The sequence below is a fragment of the Danio rerio genome, chromosome 14, assembly GCF_049306965.1.
Source record: "Danio rerio strain Tuebingen ecotype United States chromosome 14, GRCz12tu, whole genome shotgun sequence".
In the NCBI taxonomy this organism is placed as follows: domain Eukaryota; kingdom Metazoa; phylum Chordata; class Actinopteri; order Cypriniformes; family Danionidae; genus Danio; species Danio rerio.
In genome coordinates this window covers 36,546,500-36,566,199 of record NC_133189.1, presented here as the reverse complement: position 1 = coordinate 36,566,199, position 19,700 = coordinate 36,546,500, and the positions used below count along the sequence as shown (strand labels likewise).

Here is a 19,700-nt window from a genome sequence, read left to right as displayed (position 1 = left end):
TTTATATGCATGACTACACAATGCGATCCATCCATAATGCATCATTGCTTTCCCTTGTTTTCTTATCCGCACTCTGAGAGCAACTATAGGTGATAAAATTTCAGATAAGCAAAATGAGGGGCTGGTGTTTTCATCTGGGAAATATGCAAACCACTTTACCGGGTCTAAACAAAGAGTACGCCTCATGAAAAAAAAATCTAATAACGGTGTCTATACTGTACGCATTGCAGTCTTCCTTAACAAAATGTGTACTTCATAGTGTAGATTTAAAATATATGGGTCACTAGGATTTCACAGAGAGGGAAAAACAAACAACAAAACTAGAAATATAAATAAAGAGGAAAAATATGCAGTGCTGAGTAAAGATCTAAGGCACCCAGTAGCTATTAAGGAAATTATTTGGGGAAAGTAGCTGCTCTGAAGATTAATTAACTGAACTGATTGAAAGGGAATATGGCCCCGCACAAGCAGGCCTAATTATATCCAGCTTTTATTTGTCTTATTACGCATTGTAAACAAAAATGCCACCGACTTGCGCAGAAGGCATTGTAAAATGAAAAACAAAGCTATCAATATACCTTGTTTCCAAAATCAGAAAGATCAACATAATAGTGTTATCCAGTAGGAACATGCACTCGCAAAATGTTATGGATACAGAAAATGCATTCCGATTTTACATAATGGCTACATAGTTAAACTGGCTTAAAATATCTCTTGACCTTTACCTCACTGGAGCTGCTAAGATGGCCAGTATTGAGTCCTAACGAGCAGTAATTGTCGCGGTAAAAGCCGTGCAGCAAAATCATGCAGCACTTAAATTCTCACATGGGTAAAGGTTCACCCAAGCCCACCTTTATTCACTCTTCGCCCCTCCCTCCAGAAACTGCTCCACCAATCTCAATGTGCAACTGCGGTGACCCGATATCTCTCAAAACCAAATGGGATTTGTGCTGTCTTCACATTTTCATTTTCATGAGACGTGACTTTCTTTAATTCATTTGGCATACGTTGAGCCCCTTATAAAATTCAATTACATAACTTACACTTACATAACTGGAAAGAAATAAATTGTTACATTTACAACAGCTGTAACTCACGTTTATGCTAATTCAGGAGATACAGAAGATAAGCCAGTGATGGATGTGTTAATTACCTCAGTTCTATCCCTCTCTAATGTAGGACTAAAGAATTCTAAGAAATACATTCAATCCTTTCATGTGCACAGATTTTTTTGTTCCTCGAGCCAATCAATACATCTAAACCGGGATTTATTTAGCTCCATCCGGTGAATGATAGCAACTCTACATCTTTCTTGGTCTGTTTTAAAAAACAGTCTATGATTTAAGTGTGAAATGACCTTCATAGTACATAAAGCTGTCAGTGCATGTTGAAAGGGGAAAAACATCCTCTGACCAATACTAAAATCAAAGCCACAAGTCCTGCAAAGCCTAATTGATCCAGGCACTAACCCAGCTAATGAGGAACTAATATGACATACATATGTATTTTGGTAAACTAAATGTAAGTTACACAGCCTGAAACCTTGATCAATTGCTTTACATTATCTAGCTTCCTGACAGTTGGCATTTTTTGCAGCAGAGGTGTGTTTATTTTCTTCCATCTATTTCTGCACCCTAGAGTGGCGGGTCAGCACCAAACCAAATCCGATTTGTCCCAACCATTAATGTCACGGCCTGTAAGCTACATATCATCACAGAGAGTACGCTTGCTCAATCTGTAATTGAAATAGCTTGGGGAGAAACGCTGAGCCCCGGTTGGCCCCCTGAGCTTGTTTTATCCACTGCACCATCCATCACTGTTCGCTATATGCCTTAAGGTGCTGGTGTAATGCTGTGAGGTTAACTGTGAGATCAACTTAAAGACGAGCACATGCTTGTTTCTCTTTACCTGGCTCACAGGTCATGTGGACATGTGACATACACATCAGTCTAGAATCGCATACTACTCTAATAGAGTGGGTGAAACACAGTATTTCAGTCAAGTAGTATGCCCAAATTCAGAATAATCAAAAAACGGTAGGTGAGAAGAACACGGATGACTGAAAGATGCTGAGATTCTGAAATGTGCTTTCAATGGACACTTTACTATCCCACAAGGCCACGGGAGAGAATTTATGAATGGAAGTGACACAACTGACACAGATTGATATGATACATACCAGTGGTGGAAAGAGTTCTGAAAAATCATACTCAAGTAAAAATACCACTACTTGTCACATTGAGTATTATGCTTTAAATAGCTGATCCGTTCACATGCAATCTGCGCATGAGTGTATTAATGTAACATTTTGTAGAGCCTTCATTTATTGTTTAAGACTATATGGTGCTTTGAGTCATCATACAGTAAACATCCATTATACCTTTTCATCATTGTGTAAACAGCAGTGGTGTAACAAATTACAAATACTCAAACTATAGTAATTGAGTAGTTTTTCTCAGGAGTTGTAATTTACTAAGTAGTTTTAAAAATGTGTACTTTTACTTCCCTCTTGAGTAAATTTTTTAGTGCAGTATCTGTACTTTTACCCCACTACTTTCCTTCAACCTAGTCACTACTTTATCTTTTTTTTTGTCTATGGGAATTAGAAAAAGCAGTCAAGTGATTCCTGTCCAATCAAATTGCATCATAATGAACTACATCAAGCCACAGGTGATTTATATTTGCAGCAAACTGTTTGGAAGACGGATGTTTACTGTATGATGACTGAAATAGCCTTAAACACCCAGCAGGCACAAGACGTCAACATGACGTCAGATTGATGTTGTACCCCAACGCCATTGAGACATTGCATTTTGTTAGGAAATGACAATTGGGTTGGCGTCAGAACTCAACATCAGGTTGACGTCAATGACCAACCTAAAAATCAACCAAATATCAATGTCTAATTATGTTACAACTTGACGTTGTGAGGGCGTTACCAATATGATGTCAATCAGACGTTGGATTTTGGTTGCCATACCTGACAAATAAATGCCAGTATTTGACGTTGGATTTTGGTAACTTTCCAACATAACTGAAATAACAACCAAATATCAACATAATTTGTTGTTGTTGTTAGACATCAAAACAGCTTTGTCCCTGGATGCTAGATAGCAATTGAATTTTGGTCACCTGACATCACAACCTAAATCTAACCTAATATTAATATTTTTAATCATACTTTGAGTAATATTCACAACAGATAAACTTACTCCACTTGCGTTGCATTTTAGGCAAGTAATGGTGCTTTTACTTAAGTGTGATTGTTCAGTACTCTTTCCACCACTGCTACACAGTCTCTGGGTCACTGCATGTGGAGATTTTTGACATCTTCTTGGACACTGCTAAAGCTTTTAAATGGTTTGCTGCGTTTATAAAGTGCCCGTGTCTTGAGGTAGTTCAGTATGATGCGTTTTACTTTCTATATGCGATTTGATTGGACGGGAATCACAGAACAGATTTTTTTTTTGAAGGGAAGTACTTGGAGTAATAGTACCAATACAGCACTAAAATGTACTCAAGGAAAAGTATAAGTACATATTTTTAAAGCTACTTAGTAAATTAAAATTTCAGACATAAACTAATTTCTAAAATATCAACCTCTACCAAGTGGTAGATATGTCAGTTTATGATAAAAGTTCTGGTACTAAATGAACCATTTTCTTAGTGTAAAGAACATTAAAATAGGAAATTTTAAGAACCCTTTTCTCACTGTTAAGAACCTTTCAATTGATGTTAAACGTTCTTCATGGAATCTTTGATGCCAATGAAGAAGCTTTATTTTTAAGAGTGCATATAGAACATACTTTTTAAACACGCGTAAAAACACGAGTAAAATTTACTATTCAGAGAGTGTTTGGTCCCTATTTATAATAAGGCAAACAGATTAGTAATAAGTAAAGCTTGTGGAGTTGCTTATTGATCGAGTTGACCATCTGCTGAGATTTTGAGAGATTCAGTGTATTATATTTCAGCTGATTTTATCTAAGTCTGTGACTGAAATCAGTTGTAGTTTTGTGTTTCTCTTCTGTGTTTCTGCTTAATAAAAGCAGGTGTTCATCATCCGTCTTCAATCATCACCTAATTAATGTTTTCATTGCTTCATTAACTTGAGTAACATTAACTCAATTTAGAGAGAGACCAAATATGATCTACACTTAGTACATTTTACTCGGAGGATTTTGCTGTGTGTAAACATGTTTTTTCAATGTAAATTTTAAATTTAGATGTAGAGTGCCTACTTAGTGTGCAATTTTGGATGCAACAATAGTGATGAAAGCAGTTTCAGGTATGCCTAAATTCAGCTGCCATGCTATTTTAAAAGCGTTGATAGTTGCAGGCTCAGAGGATGGCTGAACTTCAGTAGGGGAAGTGATCAGAAGACCCATCTCTGCTTTAGATGTGGAGTTCACAGGATTGATTACACAGCCCCTTGTGATGCATCCTTCTACAGATGAAATTAAACACCCACATTTACACACCACTTTGAAACACCCTGGACCCTGATCAGTGTGATTTCGATTCAAAACCACTTTTTGAAAGACAATGCTTTTCATTAAAAATTCAAATGTGATAGTTTATGAGGCAGTCCAATACTGTGATGGTGCTGAGGGAACCAAAGAAGTCTCTTAAATTCAAACCATGTTTCTTTAGCTCAGCCCGTTTTGCAAACATTCAAGATGGATTCTCATTTGTAGTCTAAAAAAGAAATTTTAAATCTCCTTGTTTAAGGCTGTGACACTGGATAAATAAGCTCCAGTTTGTCTTTTTAAGCATGTTCAGCTGGCCTCTCACATGCATGATGGCTGCCAAATACATCCTTGCCAAGACATGGAGGACACAGTATACGCTCTCCAAGTTGATCTTTACCGAAAAGGATCTGGAAGCGAGATCAGAGGAATTGGGTGATGGCCATGGTCACCCTTCTGAAAGCATAGCGCTGGTGCTCAGAGTCCGGGGCATCCTCAAAGTCACCCCCTTTCAAAAGGGGCAAATCCACAACACTTGCTAAAGTGGATTTAGGGACTAATGGTACGAGAATATCGGCTTTGTTGCTCACAAGAGTCATTGTTGCCATATCGGCTGAAATATTAGTGCCACAAGATAACTCCAAGCAAGCCACACCTGATTGGCTGAGCGGAGACCTTTACTGTCTTCCCTGCTGTCCTGAGACGCCATCATCAGAGATGTGTCTTATGTAAGGCATGGATAATGAATGAAAAAGAGTGTGAAAAAAAGACTTTTTAAAGAAATGTCCATGGGGGTGAATTGCAATCCTAAAAATGCATCAAAAGACAGAAATGCGTCAGATATTGGGCTGGGCGGAGTTTACTCCCACTCCCAAAGCGCAGCTGCGCTAAATGGAAAAGCCCATAGAAAAAGAAAAAAAAATCCCAGCATAAAACCACACTAGCCTCATTTTTGGTGGACTTGCTGAGGTTTGACAAGAGAACGGAATGTCCGGCAATTGAATAGATGGGTATTTAATAAGCCGTGGTACCAGCTGAGCTACACAGGGGGCTGGCACCGCCACCACTGACTCGAGAACACTGCACTGCGGATGAAGATGGAAAAGAATACCAACCAATCAACTGACTGCACTACTAGCAGTGCAAATCATCTAAAAGCTCAAATGTGTTTTTAAATAAAAAAAACAATATGATTTACAATTATTGTACAATAAAATGAATAGTTATTGTGAGGTTTCAATATTTTTAGAACATACTGACTTTAATTGAAATATTTAAAGTCTTTCAAATGTGTTCTTTTGTGTTCCACAACATTTGGAGTGACAAGAGTGAGACATGCGAGATAACATTTTTAGGTGACCGAGGTAAGTTGATAATGGTCACAACTAAGCACACTGTAAAAGCAAATAAGTTAAGAATATAAAAACAGGGTTACTGCTGGTTTCTTCAAGTCAAGTTTAAGACCTTTTAAGACCCTTTAAGACCAATATTTTTGAAATGTTAGACTTAAAGTTAAAGTTAGAATTATAAGCCCACCTTTGAATTTTTTTTCTTTAAAAAATATTTATTCAAATAATGTTTAACAGAGCGAGGAAATTTTCACAGTGTGTCTGATCATTTTTCTTTTCTAGAGAAAGTCCAATTTGTTTTATTTCGGCTAGAATAAAAGCAGTTTTTAATTTTTTAAACACCATATTAAGGACAAAATTATAAGCCCTATGAATTTTTTTTTTTTGTCGATAGTCTACAGAACAAACCATTGTTATAAAATAACTTGCCTAATTCCCTAACCTTAACCTAATTAAGCCTTTAAATGTCACTTTAAGCTGTATAAAAGAGTCTTTAAAATAACTACTAAATATCAATTACTCGCATCATGGCGAAGATAAAATAAATCAGTTATTAGAAATGAGTTATTAAAACTATTATGTTTAGAAATGTGTTGAAAAAAATATGTTTTCCGTTAAACAGAAATTGGAAAAAAAATTAAACAGTGGGTCTAATAATTCTGACTTCAACTGTATAAAGGGTTAAACACTAAGGTTTTTTTTCCAATGGCCCAGTTACCTTTGTAAAAAGTTTTTCTATTATTAAAAGATCATGTAAAGAGATGTGTTGCTTTAGATTTCTTTCCCCAATTAGCGGATTTAATTAGGAGAATCTGCTGTAAAAATATCTCGCTGTTGTTGTGAATTGTATCTCTTTGCAATAAAAAAACAAGTTTGAGATGGATTATTGGTAATTTTGTGTCGGCCTGATTGGGCAGCTTTGGTTGGACATAGGAATTAAGACCTATTTAGAATGATTTAAGACCTGTTTAAAATGATTTAAGTAAATGTAAGACTTTTTAAGGGCTAAAATTTAGTTTTTGAAATTTAAGACAATTTAAGACTTTTTACTACTCTGCGAACACCCTGACAAAAGTTAAACTTGATTACCTCAAAAAAGGTTTAACGTTAAATCTAAAATTTAAAGACAAAAATGTGCTCATCTAACCATTAAACGCAAAATGCAAAAAAAAAAAAATGTTTAATTGCAAATTTCATTTAAAGCAATCAGCTCAACTTCAGTCCAATGGTAACCTAACAAATCTTGCACATCTGTCACAAAATACTGTGCAAAACTATTCATAAATAACACTTGTTTCAGCATTTATTCTCCTCATGCAGTCTGACGCCAGCCATGCTGGAATTTTTAAATTGCCACAACACAATCAATTCAAGTTTAGATTTTGAGCTCTTATTATCCATTAGATACATTGAACTCTCACTTACATTTAAGTGACAAACTAATTTCTTTTTATTCATTTATAATTGTTCCGTTTTACAGCACACAGTTTAATGAATCAAACACATGAATAGATTCTACTAAAAACAACAACAAAACTATCTTTGAGTATGACTCTCACGTTTCATGCTTTTGATAGCCTCATTACAGCCTCACCTCTGAAATCAATTTGCCTGTGTCTGTAGCATCACTCTCATTACACACTGGGTAAGCAGGAAGAGCGCCTGCGTACACACGCCAAAACCCCTCAAAGCCAAACACACCCTGTCTGGAAAGAGATAAATGAGGAAGAGAAGGCAGGGTGACCGAAAAAGGCGGCAGAGAGATAGAGAACACGAGTGGACAACAGTGGACGATCTGAAGGACGAAAGATCAAATAAGGTGAGTTTTGTGATTTGAGGTTCATAAAACACTGTCACTGGACCAAACTGTGGCACAGATTAAGGGGCCGGTATAGGGGAGTCATGGGAGAAGAGGGTAGCCAGGAGCACCGGCAAAGCAGCAGATGAGAGAGAGAAAGAGAGCGAAAAGTGGGCTGAAATGTACAGGAGGGGGTTGGGATGAAAAGAAGCCCAAGTCAGGGAGCACCAACACCACTGGCTTGACCTGGGGACGACTGGAAAAGGCAGGAATCCAATTAAAATCACACCCCATCGGCCTGCACAGCCACCACCCCCTCACCAGGCTGACGCAACTTCACACTGCTCCTGCTAGAGATGTGTCATTTTGAGCAGGTGGAACGCAGCACACATTGAGATCATATAGTCTTGGTCACACTTTGAGAATGCAATAGTGGTGAAAGAGTCTATGACAAACACTTTCTAGCAGTAGTGTATAAATGCATTGAAAAGTTTAATTTAGTTGCATGCTGTTATGGATTAGAGTCAAAAATGCAAATTAACCTTTGCCATACATCTATGTTGCTAGGCAGAAAACAAAGGTGGTAGAGAGTGGCAGAGACATGCCAGCATGATTCAATAACAGTAAAGAAAGCGTATTCGAAATCTGCTAAAGGGTGTTGTAATTCAGTTATTAACAAAGAAATATCATTTATCTATATGATACCATTGGCAAAGTGAAGTCTGAATACTTTCAAGAAGGATAAACAACAGACATTCATTGGTTTGGTCGGAGAGCTTAATTTTGACTGATCCTAATGCACTTGATATACAAAAGTAAATAAGCAGCAAGCTAAAAAAAAACATATTCAATAGAGGAACATTTTATATAATAATTGTTCTGAAAGCTGACTTAATATTAAATCTATGCAGGAAAACAAAAACCGAAGCTCATTTATTTTTTTAAAAACAAAAAAAAAAGCATACAAAGGGGAAGGTTGCTGGTCTTAATGCAACAATAAAGTCACATTCAATAAAGACATTTACTTTATATTTTGAATGTATACTGCGTTTAGGTCAATGTGACTGCAAGAGTTTAAAAAGCAAGTAAAGTAATAGCATCACAACGAACTAGTAAAAATATTGCAAACAATCCAAACAAGATCTTAACCTTAAATAAATAAACATTAAAGCTCAAAAATAGTAACTTAAGCACCGCATAATCACAGGGTTTCTGAGAAGGTCATTATCTGCTAATACTGTGAGGTTACCAAGAAGGTGTGCGATAATATCCAATAAGTCTTCACAATTTTAGTTATTTGATTTAACTCACGTTAGTTGAAAAGCAAAGAAGAAGGAGCAACATTAGAGCATCCACAATTTTAATTTCCGATATTAAATTCTAAGTGATGCAAGAGAAAAAAATAATGCTTTAAAAGATATGCTTTTTTTATGTGATCAATAATGTGGTTTCGATTGTTTTCAATTATACTTCTCAGGTAATTTCGAAGCCAGTTTTAATAACAATATTTCCTTTGTTATTTTAGCACACGCTATACATTTTATATGTTTTGTAAACCAGGGTGATCCTAAAAACTAAATAATTTGCAAAGAATTCTAATTGTAATTGATGGTAAGATTTAACATTAGTGTTTTGAAAGGTATCAAAGTTTATAGAGGAATAATTCTAAGCTGAGATGTTTCAACTAATAAGATCAGTTCAAATAACTTTTTTTCACAGCATTTACGAATATTCATTATAAATAAACAACCTCTGTAATGACAAACCATTATGAAAAGCACTGGTCCAATCACAGCTCACTTAGCGACAGAAACCCATGTTAAAGTATTTCTCTAAAACAAGAAATGTATTGTTTGCCTAGTACCAGACTGCAACAAATAGTTCACCTTCCTGTGTCAACCTTTCAATTTCCTGTCACTCAATGATCCATCTGCATTCAAAATAAAAATTTACAATACACTGCATACTTCTCTTTTGTACTTCCTATAAACATGTTATGTTCATATCAGTCCGGCTGAGATATGAGCTTTAAGTGAAGACAGACTGACATTTACCATGACCTTTCTAAGGTTATTTATGATAGCTAAATAAATTATAAAATTAAAAATATCTTAGAAGCTCCACAGAGTCAAAAAGCACTGGCAGTCCCATTACCAGTTAAACCTGGGGTCTCTTTTTCTCATTGCTCAAATATCCCTCCAAAAAGTAATACTATATTCCTTGGTCACCGATTTTTCACCAGTGTCTCTCCAAAAGTGGGTTGTAATGATTGGTGCCTCAGGCACCATTCTTGACAGTGGAAACTAGGCTCTTAAACTGTGAATATAATGTATTTTTGTAATAACCAACCAGTAAAAGAAATTTGTCTTATAAAATGCAATATATCCTGGTCATTAGCATTACCACTTCACCATGTAGTGTTAGACAGCCAAGTTCTTCACATTACAAATTAAGATACTCTACATTATCCTATAATATCAAAAAACCATATACGCAAGCAAAAAAATATGTAAGAACCTAAAAAAATCCCCAAGTGCAATCTGTAAGTACATTACAAAAAAAGGCTAAAACCAGATTAAACAGCAGATCTCTACCAAATGGCCCAAATTTAATTTTTACAGCCTTACAGTTGTGTTAAGATTTTTCAAAATATCTAATGAATTTAAAATGGTTGTACTTTAAGAAATCTATGAAGTATAGGGACAAAATGGAATATATGCAATATGCATGTGGTCATCCAACAGGTGTACCGAATAGTTGTGGTTCTCGAGCGCACAATTTCTCAAAGCTATCATTTCATTCTGACCAGCGAACGTATGCTTATTTTACAACTGCATGGTGTATTTTAACAACAGTACTTAGATTACATGCGACTTTTGGTTGACGGAATAGGATTTGCGAAAATTGTGATTTCTTGTACATTAATATAACATTCTAGCACAGAAACAGAGTGTGCTAACACATTCAATTTGTAAACTAAGCATATATGTAGGTTGGATTTCGCTGCAGTGTCATTCTAAGTATAAGGCCTATCCTCGTTTAAACCCTTGTTCATACTCCGTCATGCAGCAAAGGTAAAGCAATAAAATCAACAGTAAAGATATATCATGTCAGATATGATAAAACAATGCAAAGATGGAAAACAACGACATGAAAACGACGCCAAATCTAAAACCTGTTGGAGTTTAATCCAGGTAAAGGTAAGCGGTCGCGTAGTCGTCTTTCAGAAGAAAAAGTACTTAATCAAAGTTTAAACTTTTGAAATACATTATTTTGGTCACTGCTAACAAGTGATAATGTAACTAAATGCGTAAAGTTTCTCGGTTTTGGAATTTCAATCCAAAAAAGCGTATAGGTCTCCATAAAAAAAACACGATGCATATAAAATCCAAAATCGTTATATAAAATTCACACACGTCCTTTGAAAAGCATAGAGTTAAATCACACGCCTGATCAAAGAGAATATAGATACTTTAATGAAACTTCGAATGCATAATTAATTGTACAGTATATACAGTACAATCTTAATTAAACAATTTAATTACCATGGAACAGGACTGACGTCCTCAGCATTTGCCACAAACCTATCAACTTATAAACTTAATTGTAATGTGATGAGAAAATCTTAAAATAATTTGTAGCTAAAGGCCTCGTACACTGATGGGTTCGTTTCACATACACACATCAAGACAAACGAGAACCTTAATTATAAGAACCCTCGACCTAAATTTATGCTGTGACAGAAAACACATGTAAAAGTTGTACTTTACAAAAGATTTCACGTATAATTACCTTAATTAATTAATTTTAAAGAGATAAACCTCTTTTTCTACTTTACATCAGAAACGGAGGCCCTGCCTTTACGGAAACTCAAAATAATACGCCAGTAATTTTTGTTTTCTTGTGCAGAAATAATATAATTATTTCGATCTATTTATAATACTTATATATTTTTTACTTCATCTGCCGGGTCTTATTTGTAGATTTGTTTTATATTTGATATATAATTTATATTTTGTCAACTACTATTTTTGCAAGGTTATGGAAACTATTTACAGTTTCAGAAATAATAACCGACGTCTCACTGCATGAATGTATTGTGTGTGTATATATATGCATACATACACACACACAGACACACATGTATATATCACATTGCTCTATTCTACTCAGAAAAGCCTTTATGACAGTTTTACATGGGAAGCAACTCACGACTGTCATCCGCCAATGCTTTTTACACGACCGAATTACAGACATTACAAATCACTGTTACAGTGTTTGGGTGAAAAAGTGTCCACGGCGCTATGGCAGGTGTACCAGCCATTTACCAGACTTTTTTGGAAAGGTGAGTTTGGCGCAAAAGTTCTATGGCTGGGTGCGAACGTATGGCTTGGTTGGTTGCATGAGTACTGAGCAGACTCGGGTCTGTAACTGCCCCGTTGTAGCAACAGAGGGTCCAAAAGGGACTGTGGCCTGTGCGCCGTATAGTCCAACGTGTTTTCAAAGGTGTGATGGAAACGTGACCTCACAGCAGACTCGTTTCGCGTCTCGGGAGACAGAGTCTCGTGAGAGGGGGTCGTCATCGTTCGCGTCACTGTGGTTGAAGCGGGTGTGTCTTGATGTTCTGTCACCTCAGGAGACCTGGCCTCTACAAGGTGCTCGTCGTCCTCGCCGATTTTGGCAATGTAGGCCTTGCAATGGAGTTTCATGTGTTTGCGCAAGGAGCTGGGATGTGTGTAACATTTTTCACAGCCTCTGACCTTGCACGTGTAGGGTTTATCGCTGGAGTGAACGTGAGAATGCTTCTTCCGGTCACTGCTGTTTGCGAATCTTCGATTGCAGCCCTCAAACTCACATTTAAACGGTTTCTCACCTAAACGGGCAGAGGAGGGGGAAACGCGAGTTACGGGTGGGATGTACAGTCAACCATGGCTCATCAGTTCTGTGCATGGTGTCATTAGATGTGTTATGCAGGATGTTGTACCAAAAAAGTGTGCCGCTCCACACATTAAACAGTAAAGCAGGCGAGAACATCACTTTGTTCAGATAACACTCATGTGCATGCAAAATGTGATAATTTTCTTTTCTATCATTCATAGAAATTGTGATAGCTTCCAATCAGCTAAACTGTTTCCATGCAGACAAGCATGATTGGTGAAAGATTCGCAAATGCAAATAACTCGTATACATTTCAGAAATAAAGGAAAAATAAAGTAATAAAATAATTCAAAATCAAGTTGAGGAAACAAATCCCTTCCGTGTAATTTTATGGAATTGTGTCACTGATTAATTTTCAATTTGTACTTAAATTGTCTTCAGTGAACAATAATCATTTATAATAGTCAGATTATTCTGCTACTCGACCTCATTCATTTTTATATGCGTCATGAGCCAAAGATTAATTCCTGGTTTAATTGATTTCTTGTTTTTGAAATAATAAAGTGTGGCTTTAATAATTAAAGTGATTGATTAACCTTATTTTCACATCTAATTCATATTTTATTTTTAAATTTTATTATGAAAACTGTATATGATATTGTGACGTCAGTTTCTAGTGTAGTGGTCTTACAGCTTGCGTGAGCGGGTGCGCTCTACCATAACAGAGGATTCAGCTGCGCCTTGCGTAAACGCTACGTCACAGCTCTCCGGTGCCCCGGAATTTATTTATTTATTTTCACTGCATGAATGAGAGGCACCCAAACAACTGGCATGTGGACTGTTTTTCACCAGCACGACAGTTTATAAAATCATTAAAAATATATTTTATTAATACGAACAACAAACGTTAAACAAACAATACGCTTTATTTAATGTTAAGAAAATGCATTAATCGGCACCGAAATTAAAGTATCGTAAATGTAATAAATAAATAATTAAATAGTTTTGTATACAAAAGTGTATTAATTTGAAATATTTTAAAGCTGAATTCGACAGGAACCCATCTGTAAAAATTCGTAATAGTGTACAGCGAAAATACGATTTGAAATATCACCGAATAATTGACACAGCAATATTTTGGGAATCTGTAATTTAACATTTTTTCATCGATTATTTATATAAACATATATTACAGTATTTTTTGTGTTGTAACAATATAAAGCAAAACTCACCGAAAAAAATTCAAAAACAATTATATAAGTTTGAAGATGCTGATTATTATTACTATTATTACTGTTGTAGTTGTTATCATTATCATTATTATTAATATTACTATTATTAATATTATTATTATTATTATTATTATTATTATTATTATTAACAACTAACCTGTATGCGTTCTCTTGTGAATCTTGAGGTTTTCGGATCTGGCAAAAACTTTTTCACATCCATGAAAAGGGCAGGGAAAGGGCTTTTCTCCTGTGTGCACTCTGACGTGGTTGACGAGCTTGTATTTGGCTTTGAAAGGCTTTCTGTCTCTTGGGCAGTTCTCCCAGTGACAAACGTAGTCAGAGTGCTCCGGTCCTCCGACATGCTCAACCGTCACATGGGTGACGAGTTCATACATGGTCCCAAAACTCCTGGCGCAGGGCGGCTTGCCAGTGCCCTCCTGGCCGTCACTCCACTTGCACACGAGCTCGTGTTTTGGATTCTGCCTGGAGCACCTGAGGAAGGCGTCACCCCCTCCTCGCTGCATGGCCATATTCAGAGGCTTATAGAACTCCAAGAACTGGGTGACAAGCTGCTGGCTGTTGGCCCTGGGGCCACTGACCGGCTGCCCGTACGGGTGCGTTCGTGAGAGAAGATCTCCTGGTAGACCCAACATCATTTGGCTGCTGAGATCTCGGGTTGCGTCTGACGAGCCATGGGCCTGCTCTTGATAGGCGGTGAAGAACGCGTGGCTCCTGCCATCTCTATAGCTGTGGAGGTCACGGTACCTTCCAATATTGCCATGTTGGGTTGGTCTCGAAGCCAGCTGATCAGTTACTGGTGGCATGCCTGCTGCTGACAGATTTGTCCCAATGATAATGCCCCTAGGACTGGGTTCTAAGCGATGACTGGTGTATCCAGTGTCTGGAAAATGGGTAACCGAGTGGTCAACATATGCACTGGCCCTCGTCTCGTGGTAGTCTCGCAAATTTTGCGAGGGGCAGAGTTTTAAGGAACTGCCAGTGGGGTGCCCCATGTGCTCCTCTGCCAAAGGTGGCAGCATCACGCTGGGTTCAGTATTGCTCTCCCCAGGGTTGACGCAAGAAAGAGGGCAGCCACTAAACCGCGACAGGCTTGTCATGTTTTGTTGCAAGCTTGGCTGAGGGCTTGGCAAATCAACCAACCTTTAAAGTTTACGATTTACCTACAAAACTCTTCCCCATTCCCCCCGCTGTATCATCTGCATGTGCAGTTATTGCCTGTAAACCTCTCAGACGCAAGAATCGGACCGAGGTTCGTTAAGATTGGTGTGAGTCCCATGCCGTTCACTTTGCCCTCTTGATTTGTGGCAATAACGTGGTAGTAAAATGCTCCGAACCAGGCCATACTGCAATATAAAAGCACAGCAGGCAAACCAGCTTTTAAAAAACGGTGCTTTGGGATTGGTCGGAATGCGCGATGATTGACAGTCCCTGGATTTGTTTTAAAAGGGACACGCAGGCGTTCACCACACGACTCCGTTTTCAAATATCTCAGTGCAAACGCTTTGATATGTGCCGCTCGCTCACTGCCAGATATTGGCTGCTCTGTGACTTAAATGCACTAGAGTGCCGAATAAGATGTCGTTGGCTCAAGTATGGAAATGCCATATATGTGATTTATTAGAAAGTCTTGTGCTACGAATGATATTCAGCAGTGTGATTTCAACACCGAATAGAAATAATCCAAGTTAAGCAACGAAATCAAAATTCTCTTTCAAGCCACTCGCCTCTCACAATCAGTCAGATCTCGGTGTCTGCTTTAATATTTCAGTTTGTAGTTCAACTTTAATTAAACGGAATATACTTTGGTACTTGTTCGATATATAATAGGCTGCTGTTGTTGGCCACACAAATTCTTCTCTTTATATATATATATATATATATATATATATATATATATATATATATATATATATATATATATATATATATATATTTCATTCAAAAGCAAGCATGTGCAGACCCTTGGTAATACACTACGCCACTACACTTACTTGACTAAAGGTTACTAGCTTAAATGCGACAGAAAAAACTTTTTCCCCAGTGTTTGACATTTTTTATACAAACTATTTAAGAAAAAGTTATTTATGCAAATTACATAGCATATTTGCTATTAACCCTTGAAAATTGTGATGCCAACTAACTCGATTATTGGTACTTTGTCTTTTTCTTTAGATGTTCTTTACTTGGTTATAATGCAAATATCCTATATTGAAATGTATGTTTTACTTCGTTATTACAATATACTAAACAAAAAAATCTAACTAATAATGTGGAATATTTTAAAGTTTACGTTTAACTTTGTTTACTGAGGAGAGATGCATTTCATGAAATGCACATGAGCGTGCAGTTTTATCGGTTATTTTCTTGGAGTTACATATCTGAAGTGAACAATTCATTCATTCATTCGTTCATTCATTCATATTCCAAACGAACAGATATATTTAAAGTAAGAATAATAAATTAATGTCAATAATAAAATATTGTAAACATACGCAAATGTAATAAACACGTGAGCAAGCTGTACATTACAAAAGAAAAAAACTGGGGTAAATAACTAAATGTCGCAAAATACCTAAAAGGTTTATTTGAACATGGAATATGCAAGGGTTAATAGACTTCTGACTTTCAAGGTTACAAGAAAGGAAGCTAGTTTCCCGTATTCAAAATTTAGCCCCTGATGATCTGTTGTCAGTTTATTCACTTGTTCTAAATTATTTTGCACCTGTCAGTATAAAACTGACAAAAATAAAAACAGGTTTTGATTCAACAAATAAGTTAGACTACTTTTGGAAAAAGAGTGACACGGCATCATAGTGCGGAGAGATCAATCAAACTTGATTGATCACTTGAACCATTTACATGAACAAATTTTCGATTAAAACAGAGATGATCCTCTCTCATTTTACAACATCCTGATTTTAAGAAAGTCATTAGTATACCTTTTTGCCCTGAATACAGTCCTCCCCCTTTGAGTGGGCACAAGCTTGGATTATTTACTGATTTAATTCTTCCCACACATTAAGTTCTTGGATAGAGTAAATATTATACAAGGCAACAATATTTACTGAGGTTACAGTAACTGTATTCACAACAGTCATAATTAAGTCATAATTAACACTGAAATAATATTGTCACTACATTAACAGAGTCAAAATAAAAACTAATATAACAAAAGAAAACAACAAATGAATTCAACAACCCTTTACATTGATATGTATTTTTTATATCAGAATAGCTTTAAGATAAAAAACCTTGACAGTGATGTTCACCTAAATAACAGAGTAATTATATACTATTTATGACAGATATAATTTTGTGTAAAACTGTCTTCTCCAACACCAAACAGCAACCCTTCAGATAAGACTCCTGATAAATTTCTTTCTTCTTTATATCTCCATTACTGGAAAAAAAAAAAAAAAAAGAATCCATTTGCACATTCTGTATATGATCAACTTACTTGATTACAATAGACAATATTGGTCAGAGCAGGAATATTTAAATAAATAGTAGAGAGAGCACAAATGTGCCATAAATTAACAAATAAAAATTGTATATGAAAGTTTTTTTTTTCTGTCATATTTTCAACAGTCACTAAATGGGCCAAATAACACATAGCTATAGCTCAAAGGGTAACAGGCTTTTTTCCAAGTTTTAGCTACTCAAAGTATATAAACTAGTCAACAAAGACTAATATCAATTAAATGCATAGTTGATAGCATGGTGGTTTAAATGTAATTTGATTGTGAATTGTAACTATAACAAAACAGCAAATTTTAATTTTACAAACCTAAATATAGGCCTCCATACAAGCATGTTTGCCCAAATATAAACTGCCTCTTTCCTTGCATAACTAGTTTACTTACGATTGTATTGTTAAACCAAAATATTACTTTATAAAATATTCAATATAAAATACCTATAAAATATATAGAATTTCCATCCAACAATTCTAGATAACAATATAGAATTATATTTCTTTCTGAAATGCAAATTACTTACTAAATAAATAAGTCAAGATAAAATGTGGTTATCTGTATATATATAAAACATATGCACCGATTAAAAAACTCCACATAAGGACATTTTTTCACCACATAAGGATTTCTTTTTTTAGGGTTCGGCAAGAACGATTGTCTTCAAGAGCAGTTTCCATGCTCTAATAAGGTGCGTAGCGCCACAACAAATTTAATTTCCAATTATTTATGCTAAACATAGTTAACAAAATTTATATAGACATGTTAATGGGATGTGCCACAGCTACTTTATTACCCAATACTGATTAGGTGTTTCATATAAATACACTCACTTCTCAGTAAAGCTGACAAAACAGGCTGAAAACTTTTAAATATTTAGAAGCTATACGTAAAAACATGCGCTGCAATAGTACACAAAAAAGATTGCCTTAATATGTCTAAGAAAAAAACATCAATATAAAGCATGACAATAATACAAATATTACTCATAGAAAATTAAAGGATGATAAAGTGGTAGGTATAAGAGTCATCTGGAGTCATATGCACGAGATCATTTTGTGTTGCTAATAAACTTGTGAATTAAATGCGAGACTGACAGCCGTAAAATAAATAATAACGACACGATGTGCAGCAGTGAGCTACATTCATTATAAACTATTCTATGCGACAATAAATAGATCTGCACTACTGAGCTTGATTTTTATACCAGAATCATATTCGAGAGTTATTCATGAATTATCTTTAAACTGTAATTTAACTATAGAAAACAAAAAGAAGAAGAAGGCCAAGTCCAGCATAAGGGACCAGAGACAGACATTCCACAATTTTTACAAAACAAATTTTATCTTACATAAACGGTAGAAAAAAACATTTGAGTTCCACGCAATTACAGGCTTATAAAGTACTTTGAATTTCCCGTGGTTCAACGTAAAACAATGCATGAGGCCCCCTTGAGTTAAAAACGTCTTTTGCCCTCATTTGCCCTTTGGTCGGCATTTAGACGCAGTGCAGAGTGCAGTAAAGAATTTAAGTGAAGTAACTGAACAATTCCTTGCGTGGTGAAAGCTAAGAACGTCCTTAAGAACTTAGCTTTTCCCTAGCCACGCCCGGAAATGAATATGTCACATAATATATTAAGCGCGTCCACATTTAAACAGACAAACCATAGGCCAACATCTAGAATGGAAAGTAAAGAAACCGAAGTCTATCGGACTACCAGCCCTGAAACTTAACAAAAATCGTCATAAATCTGTCCGCTGCATAATATACTCACACGTGTGTTCGTGTACGAAAGGGGAAGAGAGAGGGGAAGAAATAAAGATGAAGCAAAGAGTGGGCAGTGCTTGAAAAAAGAAAGAAAAAAGAACCGGATTTAACTTGATTGAAGGATATCTCTATATTGCAATTCACGCTTAAATTGTGTGTGTGTGTGTGTGTGTGTGTGTGTGTGTGTGTGTGTGTATATATATATATATATATATATATATATATATATATATATGTGTGTGTGTGTGTGTGTGTGTGTGTGTGTGTGTGTGTGTGTGTGTGTGTGTGTAGACAGACAGACAGACAGACAGACAGACAGACAGACAGACAGATAGATAGATAGATAGATAGATAGATAGATAGATAGATAGATAGATAGATAGATAGATAGATAGATAGATAGATAGATAGATAGATAGATAGATAGATGTTTAAGAATTTAGCTTAATTTGTCAATAAAAAATTAAAAGAAATATACGATTACCCAAATACAACATAGCCTAAATTAGAATATTTTAAACTAAATAATATCTACTGAACAAAATAACACTCACCTTAAAAAAACTATTAGTTTTCCCCTTGCAGAAAACGCGGTGAAAGTGAATGCATTAAAGCTGAGGACTAGACTAGAATGAGAGGCTGATTTAAAGATTTTTGTTTTTTAATCTCTAAGATATAAAAGGGAGCTCCTTTCGAGCCTAGAAATTGAGGGG

The 19,700-nt window shown here is 35.9% G+C and overlaps 1 protein-coding gene across 21 annotated transcripts in view; it reads right to left on the bottom strand.

Annotated features, from left to right (window-relative positions):
• zic6 (zic family member 6) overlaps positions 1-19,700 on the bottom strand; it is a 219,172-nt gene that overhangs the window by 77,418 nt on the left and 122,054 nt on the right. For 2 of the 21 annotated variants that reach the window (XR_012389443.1, XR_012389444.1), the window contains exon 1: positions 13,884-15,074. The exons of 18 other annotated variants lie outside the window; for them this stretch is intronic. Coding sequence is in view for 1 of the 3 variants with exons in the window: in NM_001001837.1 (NP_001001837.1) it covers positions 11,873-12,489; positions 13,884-14,844 (1,578 nt within the window). In the remaining 2 variants the exon portion in view is untranslated. 21 annotated transcript variants of the gene reach the window in all.